The sequence below is a fragment of the Fusarium redolens genome, assembly GCF_020744475.1.
Source record: "Fusarium redolens strain MPI-CAGE-AT-0023 chromosome Unknown BKA55scaffold_31, whole genome shotgun sequence".
Taxonomy (NCBI): Eukaryota; Fungi; Ascomycota; class Sordariomycetes; order Hypocreales; family Nectriaceae; genus Fusarium; species Fusarium redolens.
The window spans coordinates 189,390-201,751 of record NW_025763694.1 but is presented as its reverse complement, the minus strand read 5'-3'; the positions used below and the strand labels follow the sequence as shown (position 1 = coordinate 201,751).

General features: G+C 45.9%; 7 protein-coding genes across 7 annotated transcripts; 5 read left to right on the top strand and 2 right to left on the bottom strand.

Moving 5' to 3' along the window:
* Positions 1 to 1,030: 1,030 nt before the first annotated feature.
* On the top strand, positions 1,031 to 1,855 carry BKA55DRAFT_546660 (uncharacterized protein; the record flags this gene model as incomplete). The annotated part of the gene is made up of 1 exon (XM_046190941.1): positions 1,031 to 1,855. The coding sequence occupies one exon, from the start codon at positions 1,031 to 1,033 to the stop codon at positions 1,853 to 1,855; it is 825 nt and encodes a 274-aa protein (XP_046041590.1).
* Positions 1,856 to 2,236: 381 nt separating this feature from the next.
* Positions 2,237 to 3,369, bottom strand: BKA55DRAFT_585646 (thioesterase-like superfamily-domain-containing protein). Its single transcript, XM_046194475.1, has 4 exons — positions 3,008 to 3,369; positions 2,942 to 2,950; positions 2,662 to 2,832; positions 2,237 to 2,604 (listed from the first exon to the last, which is right to left on the bottom strand). Exons 1-4 carry the CDS (start codon positions 3,323 to 3,325, stop codon positions 2,299 to 2,301), a joined length of 804 nt encoding a protein of 267 aa, XP_046041589.1. The 5' UTR covers positions 3,326 to 3,369; the 3' UTR covers positions 2,237 to 2,298.
* Positions 3,370 to 4,434: 1,065 nt separating this feature from the next.
* Positions 4,435 to 6,874, top strand: BKA55DRAFT_585645 (uncharacterized protein). Its single transcript, XM_046194474.1, has one exon. The coding sequence runs from the start codon at positions 4,667 to 4,669 to the stop codon at positions 6,797 to 6,799; it is 2,133 nt and encodes a 710-aa protein (XP_046041588.1). The 5' UTR covers positions 4,435 to 4,666; the 3' UTR covers positions 6,800 to 6,874.
* Positions 6,875 to 7,509: 635 nt separating this feature from the next.
* On the top strand, positions 7,510 to 7,899 carry BKA55DRAFT_546657 (uncharacterized protein; the record flags this gene model as incomplete). Its single annotated transcript, XM_046190940.1, has 1 exon — positions 7,510 to 7,899. One exon carries the CDS (start codon positions 7,510 to 7,512, stop codon positions 7,897 to 7,899), a length of 390 nt encoding a protein of 129 aa, XP_046041587.1.
* Positions 7,900 to 8,762: 863 nt separating this feature from the next.
* Positions 8,763 to 9,755, top strand: BKA55DRAFT_668489 (uncharacterized protein; the record flags this gene model as incomplete). Its single annotated transcript, XM_046197899.1, has 2 exons — positions 8,763 to 9,590; positions 9,645 to 9,755. Exons 1-2 carry the CDS (start codon positions 8,868 to 8,870, stop codon positions 9,753 to 9,755), a joined length of 834 nt encoding a protein of 277 aa, XP_046041586.1. The 5' UTR covers positions 8,763 to 8,867.
* A 247-nt stretch (positions 9,756 to 10,002) lies between these two features.
* BKA55DRAFT_529178 (uncharacterized protein) lies at positions 10,003 to 10,944 on the bottom strand (the record flags this gene model as incomplete). The annotated part of the gene is made up of 2 exons (XM_046189055.1): positions 10,003 to 10,661; positions 10,716 to 10,944. The coding sequence occupies 2 exons, from the start codon at positions 10,942 to 10,944 to the stop codon at positions 10,003 to 10,005; spliced, it is 888 nt and encodes a 295-aa protein (XP_046041585.1).
* A 587-nt stretch (positions 10,945 to 11,531) lies between these two features.
* On the top strand, positions 11,532 to 12,218 carry BKA55DRAFT_585638 (uncharacterized protein). The gene is made up of 2 exons (XM_046194473.1): positions 11,532 to 11,645; positions 11,695 to 12,218. The coding sequence occupies exons 1-2, from the start codon at positions 11,579 to 11,581 to the stop codon at positions 12,003 to 12,005; spliced, it is 378 nt and encodes a 125-aa protein (XP_046041584.1). The 5' UTR covers positions 11,532 to 11,578; the 3' UTR covers positions 12,006 to 12,218.
* The last annotated feature ends 144 nt before the right edge of the window (positions 12,219 to 12,362 follow it).

The window sequence follows — 12,362 nt, the reverse complement described above, 5'->3', positions numbered from 1 at the left end:
AGCAAACCTCTCTCATTTCTTCTTACTTTTACTTCTAAATTTAGAACACAGGGTTTTTGTTTTCTCAACCCTCCTCCTGCTGTTGCCACATCTTCCCCAGAAGCCTCGAGACTGGGGACAACACCGGTCAGTCAACTGCTGGGTAAGAAGGAGATCACAGACGCGGCAGACGGTTTGATATGTTATTTCTACACACATAGTGAAGTTATTGAATTGACCACGGTAACAGTGTGTTAACTAAATTGATCGTGGTCCAGATTGAGACACACAATATTGGCACTGAGGAGAGAACCAGTTGCCACTTATATAGAAGAGAAATAAAAGAAAGTTAAGATGCTCTCAATTTATAGTCTGAGATATTGCAGCATAGTAAGATATCTCGTGGTGTTTAATATGCGGTTAAGTTGATGTATAAAGACGAGTACTTTGTTAAGTAACTGAGTACGGCATATCTGATTCACAGGATTGAGTGCTCGAAGAATCCTCACGAATCAACTGAATTATTGAGAACAAACCGATATCTTGTCAAATAATCAGAAAGGAACAGCCTTGCCAAGTTCTGTTGTCAAACTACCCAATTTGGGAGGCTGGTCCTTCAAAGGACCGTCGATCTTGCCTGGGCTACAATATTGAAATAATCGGGGAATGTTTGCAGAAGAAGCCCCAACAGACAGTATTAATTGTGAATAGCTTAACTCTAGTACAAGAAAGGGATAGGGATAGCAGCAATGGACCAAGGATGACAGTTACATGATGCTACCTAGTGAATGATACCGTTGTTCTTGACCTGTTCGAGGTACTTGAAATAGCTGGCAGTACTGTCTCGTCTGAGTTGTTTACCATACTTGATGAACACAAAAGCGAGAGAGAACTGCGCCATTGCAACAAAGGCCGCAATGAGGAAGGCATTCTGATAACCCATTCCTATAACCCAAGGAGTGACGCTGAAAGTGTAAGTAGATGAAAGCTTAAAGGACGGTGAATCACTTACCCATAACAAAGTTCACCCCAGTTTTGGAGTCTCGATGCAATGTCAGACCCAAGGCCTCACGTTGTCGGGGCTGTGAAGCTCCTCAGCTTGAGGAACCAACAAAACAGTGCATCAGGGTCTTTCACTCAAAGCTACGATAGAATAAATGTCGAAAGCGTGCTGTATCAGGGCTTCTTGCTATCTATCAGAAGGCCTTTCAGGCCTGACTTTCGATTAGACTCAGAATTCATCACTCACGCTGAAGATTTGCTTCACTCATACGCCAACTCAAATCCATCTTCCTCAAAACCAAGCATCGTGCTCGGGGTACCTACGTCACTATATCGACTTATACTACGAATAATCGACTCTTGTAATGTCCCTCGAGGCAGTCTTCTAGATCACCTGAAGGGCTTGAAGGCTGAGCTGCAGTACTGGGAGCAGTTGCTACTTGACGACGAAGACAGCCAAAGCCCTCAACATGGTGATTCACGCTTCAACGACCTGATGATAATCGCAACTTCACTCCTCCTGGATTTAATCACGGGAACCCTGACGTCGTGGGACAATACAGATTGGCCTCCTACTTCGGTTCGAGACGGGGATGGAAAGCCTTGGAGATGGCAACTCGATTTGGCTATGAATATTCTTCAATGCCCCGAGGAACACCAAAAATGGAGCGGTTGTTACCTGGGAGCACGGCCATTGCTGATACTCGGTTATGGTGCCAGGTCACTTGAAGAGATTACTCTGGTGAAGGACATCTTGAGAAAGATGCAACAGCGCATAGGATATGGCGAGGTTCAGAGAATACGTGAAGAGTTGGACGAGATTACAACGTATAAAGTTCCAGATGGTCAAGTACGCCAAGAAGTCCTGGGATAAATTGGTCTTCCAGCACATGTAGAAATCTGTAAAAGTCGTAAATACTTGAAATTATACATAATAAGACCGAGGACTTATCTTGCATGCCTTTGCGTAGTCTTAGTTACCTGTGATTTAATATATAGCCACTAAAGCAGGTCATAAACTTAGGAAAGTTTAGGATAGGTTAGGTCAACCTGGAGCAATTATCATTCATCGCCACTGCCTAGTACCAATCACTCTGTACTCGCCAGTGGCCGCTATGAGTCCCGCAATGCATACCTGAGACTGCTATGGGCCATGGAATAATTCCTCTGGAAGTTATGTGATTGACCTTTCTGGATCAATAGTTCCGTATAGAATTACAAAGCTTCAGAGAACGTGTTAGCAAATAGAAGGTTCCTTACTTTACGGGTCTGTTGTGTATACTAAGTGCTAATAAAATCATATTAAGAGTCATATAACTATTTGTACTTCATTTGAAGTTCTTCGGCAGCCTGAATTGCTCTTTTTGCCTGATCTGTATACTTCCTCTGGTTCGCCTGTTGCATACTAAATGTTTGCTGAAACTTATCGACCATGAATGGCTTCAGGACCGTCTTCTTCGCTGTGATGTAGTCATAGATGACGGTGTCGTCGATGCATCGTGCTGCCAAGCGGCGGTATTGTTCCGATAAAATCCATGCTTCCATCTTGAGTGATGTTGACTCATTAGTTGGAGCTTCAAGAAGTCTATACAATACAGTGATGTGGTCTGGGAATTCAAGTGGCTGCATTACAGCGGCTGGTCAGTCCTCATGTCCCTAGAGCTAACAAGGGAGTCATACAAATTTGTATTCCGTCGTAATGCTTCTGAGAATAAGACCAAGGCTACGTGGTGTTGGCAGGTCGTCCCATTGTGACTTTTCGTGCTCTGCGGCATCTTCACTGTGCTGTCGGATGAAATGCACCCGCCCAGTTTCGACATAGCGGTTGTACATCACGTTGTTGACATGGCCTATAATACATCAGACTGATCAGATCTCGAGAGCGATAAAGGTTGTAATGTATCTTACCCTAAAGCTATTAGATTTGGTCCCAGAAAACAACACAGCAGGATCCACTTACCATGCTGTCCTAGACAATAAGAAATGTCAGAAATCATGCACCTATCAGTGAAGAGGAACCGCTTACCATGTCACCCCAAAGGAGCTGGTGGTTATCAAGACCTCGCCATTTCTTATCGGTCAGGAACCCCTGCTGCCCTGCTAAAAGCTGCAACCAATTCTCTTCATTTGACACCAATTGTCTATTGGCTTCTTGAACGCAGCTGGCTGGGTAGTGATCGGTGGTGAATTTCTTCAGCTGAGCTTGTAGGTCAGCAAACCATCGAGAATGAAACGAGGCGACATCGTTGTTCAATTGCGCCTGGCCATTGGACTGCAAACGAAGCTGAGTAATTGGAGGCTTCGCTGCAAGGTTAATTGGTCGCTTGAGAAGACGCAGAGACATGATGCGAGTACAAGGAACTTGGGTTGAGTGATGGAAATAGTGGCAGTGGGAACAGGCTCGGCTGTCCCAAAATAAGAGTTCCGACGGTTTCGGTGGCCTCGGTATTCGGCGAAGATTCTCCGCGGCCCGGAAGATTTAGGCCTGCGCAAGCCGAATCTCGATAAAACCAGCTGTCCCGCAAATCTACTATTACCCTAAAGTTAAAATAAAGGGGATAATCTAACGTTAGAGTTTAACGCAAAAAATTAATAATAAAACAGGCTATTCTGGATTATAATTCTTAGAATTTATAAAAAAGTTAATATAAAAGAGACACTTCTCTTAAATAAAATCCGATTCTGCTATTTAATTTAAATATTTGATTTCTTATCACTTTATAAAGTCAAGATGTTGCAAGAACTTCTACTACAACTGCTCGGGGTAATCAGTTCATGCCTCGTCAGTACCCCTTGCATGTCATTTGTTATATTCGTGCACTTGTCCATATCAAACAGACCATCGAAGTGTGCAATAAACCCCAAAACAACACCATTTAATGTTCTACGCTAAGTTGGCTCGAGGTATATCTCTGCAATTTGACCATGGCACAAAGAGCGATAGTGCCTATCAGTCACTTTGTTGATAATACTGGGAGAATATCATTTTGGTGTCAGGGATGTTTAACAGCATCTGTCGATTTAGCTGCATATCCACGCACAGAGCAACCTCGGCGGGAACTAATGTGAGTCTTAAGGCTATAGCTGGTCTAACAATAATGGCATCATCCCTTTTTTCTGCCAGCGCGTAGGACCCTGAACACACGGACATAACCGCTTATGTAGTATTCCAGGCCTCGTATTTCATCCACAAACTGCTTGGCAGCATCTTGGCGTGGGTCCCGAGAGCCTGGTTTGGCTTAGTTTTGCTTAGGTTAGTGTCAGGTACCGGTAGCTCCACCAGATAGGGGAACATGACAGGGCAGGGAACGATAATTCCTTCCATACAGCCAGGGTTTCTCGGTCTAAACATAGCCACAGCTGAGATCGTGGCTACATGGTTCATTGAGGTAAACTTTAGGCTTGAAACATAAAAGCTTTGTCTGGTCTTCTTTATTCTACTAGCATCAGACAGGACCATTCCTCTCTGCACTCGCTATCCGAGTCTTTCTTTCGTTTTTCCTGTTTCGATATTTGTTTCATTCAGACACTCGTTTATTGCTGGATCGTCATTCGTTTTCTTTTCGTGGTTCTCGATAATCTAATAATTACACAATCCGACTAATAATCCTTCGCTGATTCGACAACTACGACAAACATTCCCTCGTTATCGACATCATACTTCAAACCTCATAACCCAACCAATATGGTTCAACTTCCATTCGTGGCTCTAGCAGCCCTACTAATTACTCCATTCACTTCTGCTGCTCTAACGGAATGCCCATCAAAAGAATCATCATGGACATCGAAAACAGGCACCGAATACACCATTTGCCGCAATACCGACTATCGATACGGTGGAGGTAGTCTCAAGGTCTCCCGGGACGTTAAATCTACCAATGCCTGTGCCGAAATCTGCAGCAAGGACCCGCGATGCGTCAAGGCTGTATACGATAAGCGAAATCGCATCTGTCACGTCAAGGACAATGCCAACGAGGCCCAGATGAACTGGGCATCAGACGCCAAGTTCGACACTATTCGAGTCAAGAACGTCAACGAAGGAGTCTTCATCTCGCGTTGCCCCAACCCAACCAACAACTACCGCTCCAAAGGCGGCAAGACTTTTAACGTTTGCCACAACACCGACTACGTTGGCCCGACCACTCGAATGACCAAGAACTGCGCTTCTCTTGCTGCGTGTGCTGATATCTGCTCTGGTATCAAGACATGCAAGAAGGCCGTTTATGACAAGCAGGAGAAGGTCTGCCATATCAAGGAGACTGAGCCCAAGGCGTCACTCTTTTGGGTGCAGAGCAAGCGATACAGTGTTGTTCATGCCCCGGTCGAGTCTAAGCCTGCAACCCAAGGCAGATGGTCTGATCTCATCCGTCTCCCTGTCATTCCCGTTGCCGCCTATGTTGTTCCTCAATTCCCCCAATCACAGCAGCTTCTCTTCTTCTCATCCTGGGGTGCTGATGCCTTCGGTGGTGCCTCTGGCCGTACCCAGTTTGGTGTTCTCGACCTTCCTACAGGTGCTGTCGGAAAACGAGAGGTCGCTGATACTCATCACGATATGTTCTGCCCTGGAATGAGTCAACTCGCTGATGGACGCATCTTGATTCAGGGTGGTTCCGACGCCGAGGCCGTGACGCTCTACAACCCCAAGACCAACGCATTCACCCGAGGACCTGACATGAAGATGCCTCGTGGTTACCAGACTTCCACCATCCTGTCTGATGGCAGAGTTTTCACAATCGGAGGAGCTTATTCCGGTCCCCGCCAGGGAAAGAATGGCGAGGTCTACGATCCCAAGGCTAACAAGTGGACCATGCTGCCTGGAGCGGATGTCAAGCCTATGCTTACCAAAGATAGAGAAGGTATCTGGCGTGAGGATAACCATGCTTGGCTCTTTGGTTGGAAAGACGGCAGTGTCTTCCAAGCCGGTCCCAGCAAGGAACAGCATTGGTATGGCACGAAGCAAAAGGGATCAGTTGTCAAGTCTGGTAAGAGAGATAACGCTGATGCTATGTGCGGTATCTTTGTCATGTACGATGCTGTTGCTGGCAAGATTCTGTCAGCTGGCGGTGCCCAGGACTACACCGCAAGCGACGCCAACAAGCGTGCTCATATCACTACCATTGGAGCACCTTACAAGCCTGCTTCCGTCAAGCGTGTTGCTGATATGGCTTTCCCGCGTGGCTTCGGTAATGCTGTCGTCCTTCCTGATGGAACCGTTCTTGTGACTGGAGGCCAACGCAAGGCAATGGTCTTTACCAACACTGAAGGTATTCTGGTCCCTGAACTCTACAACCCTGCCACCAACAAGTGGACTCAGCTTGCGCCTCACGCGGTTCCCCGCAACTATCACTCTGTCTCCATCTTGTTACCTGATGCTACAGTATTTATCGGTGGTGGTGGCCTCTGCTATGTTGCTAAGATTGGTGGTTCAACTGCTGGCTGCGACAAGACAGCTGACCATGCTGATGGAGAGATCTTCCAGCCTCCTTACCTGTTCAACAAGGATGGCTCCCTTGCTAAGCGTCCCGTAATCCAGAAACTTGCCCAGAAGCCTGTCAAAGCAGGCGGCAATCTCAAGTTCAGCGTCACCAACACTTCTGGCAAGGTCAAGATGTCTCTTGTTCGTATGGGAAGTGCTACACACTCAGTCAACAGTGACCAGAGGCGTATCCCTCTCACCGACTTCCAAGTCAAGGGCAACCAGTACACCGTCAAGCTGCCCAAGGATAATGGTGTCCTTCTCCCTGGTTATTACTATCTCTTTGTCATGTCACCGCAGGGCACTCCTAGCATGTCAAAGACAGTTCAGATTGCTTTGTAATTAGCCAGCGGGCTGCAGTATTCCGCCCCCATAATAGGGACACTTATTACACTATAATATAAAGTATTCTGTAACCCTTCTAATTGACTATAACTATAATGTCCAGCTTAATAGCATTCGCTTGCCCTGTATTTGCCTCTTTACTGCCAATTGCCTTACCATGTGGATACTCGCCTCCTAACGAAAGTGACATCTATTGCACGATTGACCTTGCCATGTAGTAGACAATACCGTGTTCTAGGAGCTCTGATCCTGTGTGCGCATAAAAGTCATGTTCGCAAATTTAGTTTCATCATATACACAGGCGCTTATGTGTATATTTGCCGTGAAAGCTTTGCAGAGCGATGATTAGCAAGGTCTGAAATGTTAAGATGTCTAGCCCAATCACAACACGCAGCCTACCAGTTCGCCAATTGCAGCCTGTTGCCTGATTGCCACTCCTCATCTAAGATAAAAGTAACAGCCTCTACCCCTCCCAAGTTCTTTCATCACCACCTTCTCGTCAGTTTCTCTACTACACAGAATCCATTGTTATGCTTCCCTGCGTCGTTTGTTTCTACTTATATTTTAACTACAAGATTATTTATCCTTATCGCACGTGTCAAAGCATAGCTGCTGGACTATGACATTGACAAAGGTGCCAAATATAGCTTCGTACTCTATAACCTTTGCTTGAGGTTTATGGCATACTGACATAAAGCAGTTCCGAAATGAACGACCCTGATATTATGCACCCTGTTGAGGAACTGTTCCTTGACATCTCTATTCATGAAGTACTCACTCAGACAATGGTGACCTTTGTCGAGCCATGGAAGACCATGTATATCGATTCAATTCGCGAGCAGCGATATGGCGACGCCATCTGGGCTCGTTACTGCATAGAAGGAGGGGTAGAGAACGGTGTCATCATTGGTCAAGGCCCTAATCCCGACATTACGGTGCTTGATCAGATCAAGGAAGATGCAGTTGAGGCGAAGGCAAATGAGCCAGGACTGTATGCAGAGGCTCTAGAGCTCTACCGAAAGGCTAGTAGTACAGACGGGCACCCAGAAGTCATCAAGATCATCTTTGACACTGATAGGATGGAGCTCCAAGACTGAGGGTGCAGAGACGAAGACAACAAAGCAGAAGACCAGTAGGTCTAGGCGAGCGGGGTAAGCCAGACTGGAGGCCTGAATCACTGGGATGATCTGTATGACCACTTGAGGAGGCAAATCATTGTATGCACAACGGGCCGACTATAAGTCATAGCTTCAATCACCTCGCTCTGGTTCTCTACGCGGGAGGGAAGTGCCTGAGCGACATCTCGAAAGTCAGTGTGAAAGAGTATTAGTTAATTGAGGGAACATGCTAGGAAAGACAACAACTCGGATGTGTCGGCATTTGACAATGGCACGTGTCCAATCCAGCCAATCGGACCAAGTAATAATGGCTTTCGAGGTTAGAACGCAGAGATAACAACCAACACATAATGAGGACCAACAGCGTCTCAGAATGTCGTGGCGTTAATGCAAAGATGGCATGTTAGGTTTCGTATAGACCCTGTCGGTGTGACCAAGTCAAGCCGCCATATCAAAACATCTCAGACGTTACAAGTGCAACATTAAACAAAAACATGCTTAAGATGTTTAATAGTTTACTTTAAAAATGACCCGATGAAGCGGATGAAGGTGCATTCGGATTACATATACGCCTCCAACTATATTCAGTACCCAACCGCGAGCAACCACATTGTATCTCTCCGTGTGCGTGTTTAGTTACCATGCGAAGGACTCTCCCTCATTGAATAGGTTCTCTGCGGGATTTAGTCATCCTTGTTGCTCGACAACCAACAACTAAATCCTGGCCGAAGGATTGCGGCAAAGCCAACAAGCAGCTAGCAACCAACAACATATCGTCACATTCACTACCGTGAAACTTTCTCGTATGACATAAGCAAGCCGAGAAGGGATTGTCATGCTTTCTGGTCAAGAGCTGTCAGGTCAAAGTATAAATATGCTGGAATGGACTGGTTCATGATTTTAACCCAAGTCACCAAACACTCCTCATCGTTCAATTCAACCTTAAGATGCTTTCTCAACTTTTGACTATCTCTCTTATGTTGAGTGCACAGCTTGCTGTTGCGTTGACAAACTCCTCTCAGCTGCCAGAACAGCTCTTTTTAGACATCCCCATCACCGATGTTCTTCAGAACACGTCCATGTTGCCATTGATCGAGCCCTGGTCTAGCAAATATGTTGAAGCTATCCAGAGCAAGAGATATGGTGATGCGATATGGGCAAGATTCCATATAGAGGGAGGCGTCCGGGATGGCATCGCCCAAGGTACAAACGACACCATTTTGGACATAGTCAAGGAAGACGCAGCTGGCTACAAGGTTAATGCCCCTGTTCAATACGCCGAAGCTGTTGCCTTCTACGCGAGTACTAGCAGTGAAGACACCCACTTGGATCTCATCAAGGCCATTGTGGATGCAACTCCGGATGAAAGCCTTTCTAAACGTGCTACGTTTAAGATAAATTGCGACGCCAACAGCAATCTCGCGTTCCAGTCAGACTGCCAGCAACTTATACGTAACATGCTGAGGAGCAAGATAAACATAGGAGACACAAGGCTTGCCGCTATTCATGGCGGTTGCAGACTGAGGGTTGGGCCTTATCGTTCTGCTCCAGATGTCACGTATAACACAGCACGTGCGGTGGCTATTCTGATTGAAGAGAAATGCTCGAGGAGGATTGGATGCTGCCAGTTTGTGTCAGGTTCTTCGCCAAAGAATGGGGGACACCGAAAGGTCTGTTTGAGCTCGAAGCGGAGTGGATGCCGATGAGCAGTTCTTATACCTTAGAAACTGAGTAATGCTGCACCAAGGAGCCTCCACCGCCAGTGGGTCTTCGTGGTGAGAAGATCAACCAGTCTCGAAAGTTCCGGATTGGGAATGTTAGGAAATGGGACATGAAGCACTAGGTCATGGGTACTTAGTAGAATACATACAGAGTTTACCTAGTTATAAACTGAGTTGGTCTTAATTCCCGTACTTCATTTATCCTATCACACCCCTAGTAGCTTAGAGTCTCTTTGGAACTAAAGATAGAAGTTCCAAGTTGAGCCCAAAGCTTCTGGTGTTCGACAGTGTAGTGTGTCCTATCAACTGCCACGACTTCCTGATATTAAAAAACGATGATGAAATACTAAGGTTTGTGTAACTATGGCGCTGAAGATACCTGCGGTTTCTCGATGCCATATATCCGATAATACTCTTCACTAATTGGAATCTGCTTTGCACCAGCTGGCCGAGAGACATTCCGCCCCCATTCCTTTGGCACAGAGTGCTTATCCTGCCACTCATATATCGCATCGAAATCCCTACACTGATGGTTGACAGCAAAGTCTGGAAATGGGTTCGACTGAGTCTCAACCCAGTTGAACGTGATGATGTCCAGATTACCATTACACATCAGGTTTTGCATCAATATGTCCGTGCAATGACTGACATGAATCCAATGCAAGTTGCTAAAAGGCTTCTTCGCTGTACCATTGCGGTTGTACTCGGCCCAAGCCAGATGCCGAAGAAGATTGAGGCAGTGGATTTGATGAAACATGTCGATTTGCGCCATGTAAGCGTTATCACCAAGACCATACTCTGGTGGGAACTTGACGAGGAGTTCTGGATCTTTGCCCAGTCGGCGAACCTCGGCCTCGGTGATAGGGAAAACACGGATGATCTCAAGATCCTCCCACGCCTCATCAACTTCTGGATCAGGCTTGAGAGAGTTGCGCCATTTCGACGGATTCTTCGCCTCGAATAAGCCGCCCTCTGTCTCAATGGGCCCCAGCTTGAAGTTGATTGAATCCAGGACAGGAGCTGCAACCCAAGTTAACAAAGTGAAAACATCGCAATGAGAGAAGGAAGTCTTACAGTAAAAGGAAGTCTTGCGAATGTGATCCATGTCGGACTCTGGGCTGAATCTAAAGGAGGCAGCCATAAAGAGACCCAGAGATATCATGAAGAGAAGAAGGTTAAGAACAACCCAAGCATGTGTTCTCCAATTGCGTCGCTGGTTCGGCGGAGTCCACTCGATCTCGTCACTCTCTCTGTCGCTACCAAGAAGGCTCTCACCAGAACCTTTGTCTTCTTTGAATGACATGATCTTGGCTATGTTCATAGATCCTGTTGACACGAAAACTGATCAGATGCAAACAACTTCAATGACCTTCAGGTTTGCAAAAGGATTGAATATAATGAGAGGTAAGCTGAAACCATAGTATGGCGTACCTTATCACTGATATCCTGTTGCATTCTGTTATCAACATCTTATCTGGGGGCCAAAATGAGCCACCTTCCCCAAGCAGAATATTAGAGGGACTTTTGGTGCAAGATGCCGATCAATCCGGCAAAGCATTCCGAGACAGATCTCGGCTTCCCAAGAGGATCTCCGAGTAGGTACTTTTGAGGTCAGATGCCGAGTTCCGATAGGACGTCTTCCCTTGACGCGATGTATTTGGACTCTGGTATCATCATCCTACACCAAAAAGGTATGAAGTGACGTATCCTCGTGAGAACTTCTGTTGATGCACTCCAATGGATGAATCTTAATGGACATGTAGCCATAATCTACCCCGCAGAGAAATGACCTTCCCCTCTAGGTAGTTACCGATTCGAACAAAGATACGAACGGAATGAGAGTACAGGTAAAGTATTTAATACTGAAATTATCCCACAAAAGATTTATTCCAAGAAGAAACAAGTCGCACAATACTGCAGGTCCTAGCAATCCAAAGATGAAGCTTTCTAACATCTTCAGCACCGCTGCACTATGTACCTTCGCAGTTGCAAGCCCGCTGCCAGGCATGTCCTATTGCACCCGATAAGCAACATCCGTTAACCTTCAGTGTAGGGAATGCCATTGCTGAGCGAGAGGCCAACCCTATTACTCCTCCTGGCTACGGCGCTAAGTACATCTTGGAGGATGATCTTGATAAGCGTGAGCCTCAGAGGAACACTTATGGCAAGGCTTACACTTTGAAGATGAAGGATGACGGATTTAAAAAGCGAGATCCTCAGAACACTTATGGCAAGGCTTACACTTTGAAGATGAAGGATGACGGATTTAAAAAGCGAGATCCTCAAAACACTTATGGCAAGGCTTACACTTTGAAGATGGAGGATGACGGCTTTGAGAAGCGCGAGGCCGAAAGTGAGGCTTGAATGTTTATATCAGGCTATACATATGGCGGTCAAAGACGCATGCAATGTTGGTCTTGTGTATTCAGTAGCAAAGTTAAATCGAGTAAACAACTGCTGCCTACGGAATTCACCAACCATAAAGCAGGTGGCCTAGACCAGTAAATCTCACATACGCGAACGAGCATGTGGACACTATCAGATTAAGGTTCCAAATAAACTTCATTGTAGCCTAGACATTCTTACCTAATAATCGTTCTATATTGCTGTTTAGAAAGTATATCTAAACTCTTATTAATAGTATAAGGTTTCAGGCAACTCTAAGTGTATAATAAACTAACGTTAATTATTACTTGGCTTTCAGCTTTCAAGCTATAAATA

Excerpts from the sequence above, each read along its gene's own strand:
- BKA55DRAFT_585646 (XM_046194475.1), bottom strand. The coding sequence starts at position 3,325 with ATGTCTCTGCGTCTTCTCAAGCGACCAATTAACCTTGCAGCGAAGCCT. Across the intron at positions 2,605-2,661 it reads TTACGACGGAATACAAATTT|CCACTTGAATTCCCAGACCA; the intron begins GTATGACTCCCT and ends GCTGTAATGCAG.
- BKA55DRAFT_585645 (XM_046194474.1), top strand. The coding sequence starts at position 4,667 with ATGGTTCAACTTCCATTCGTGGCTCTAGCAGCCCTACTAATTACTCCA.
- BKA55DRAFT_585638 (XM_046194473.1), top strand. The coding sequence starts at position 11,579 with ATGAAGCTTTCTAACATCTTCAGCACCGCTGCACTATGTACCTTCGCA. Across the intron at positions 11,646-11,694 it reads AGTTGCAAGCCCGCTGCCAG|GGAATGCCATTGCTGAGCGA; the intron begins GCATGTCCTATT and ends CCTTCAGTGTAG.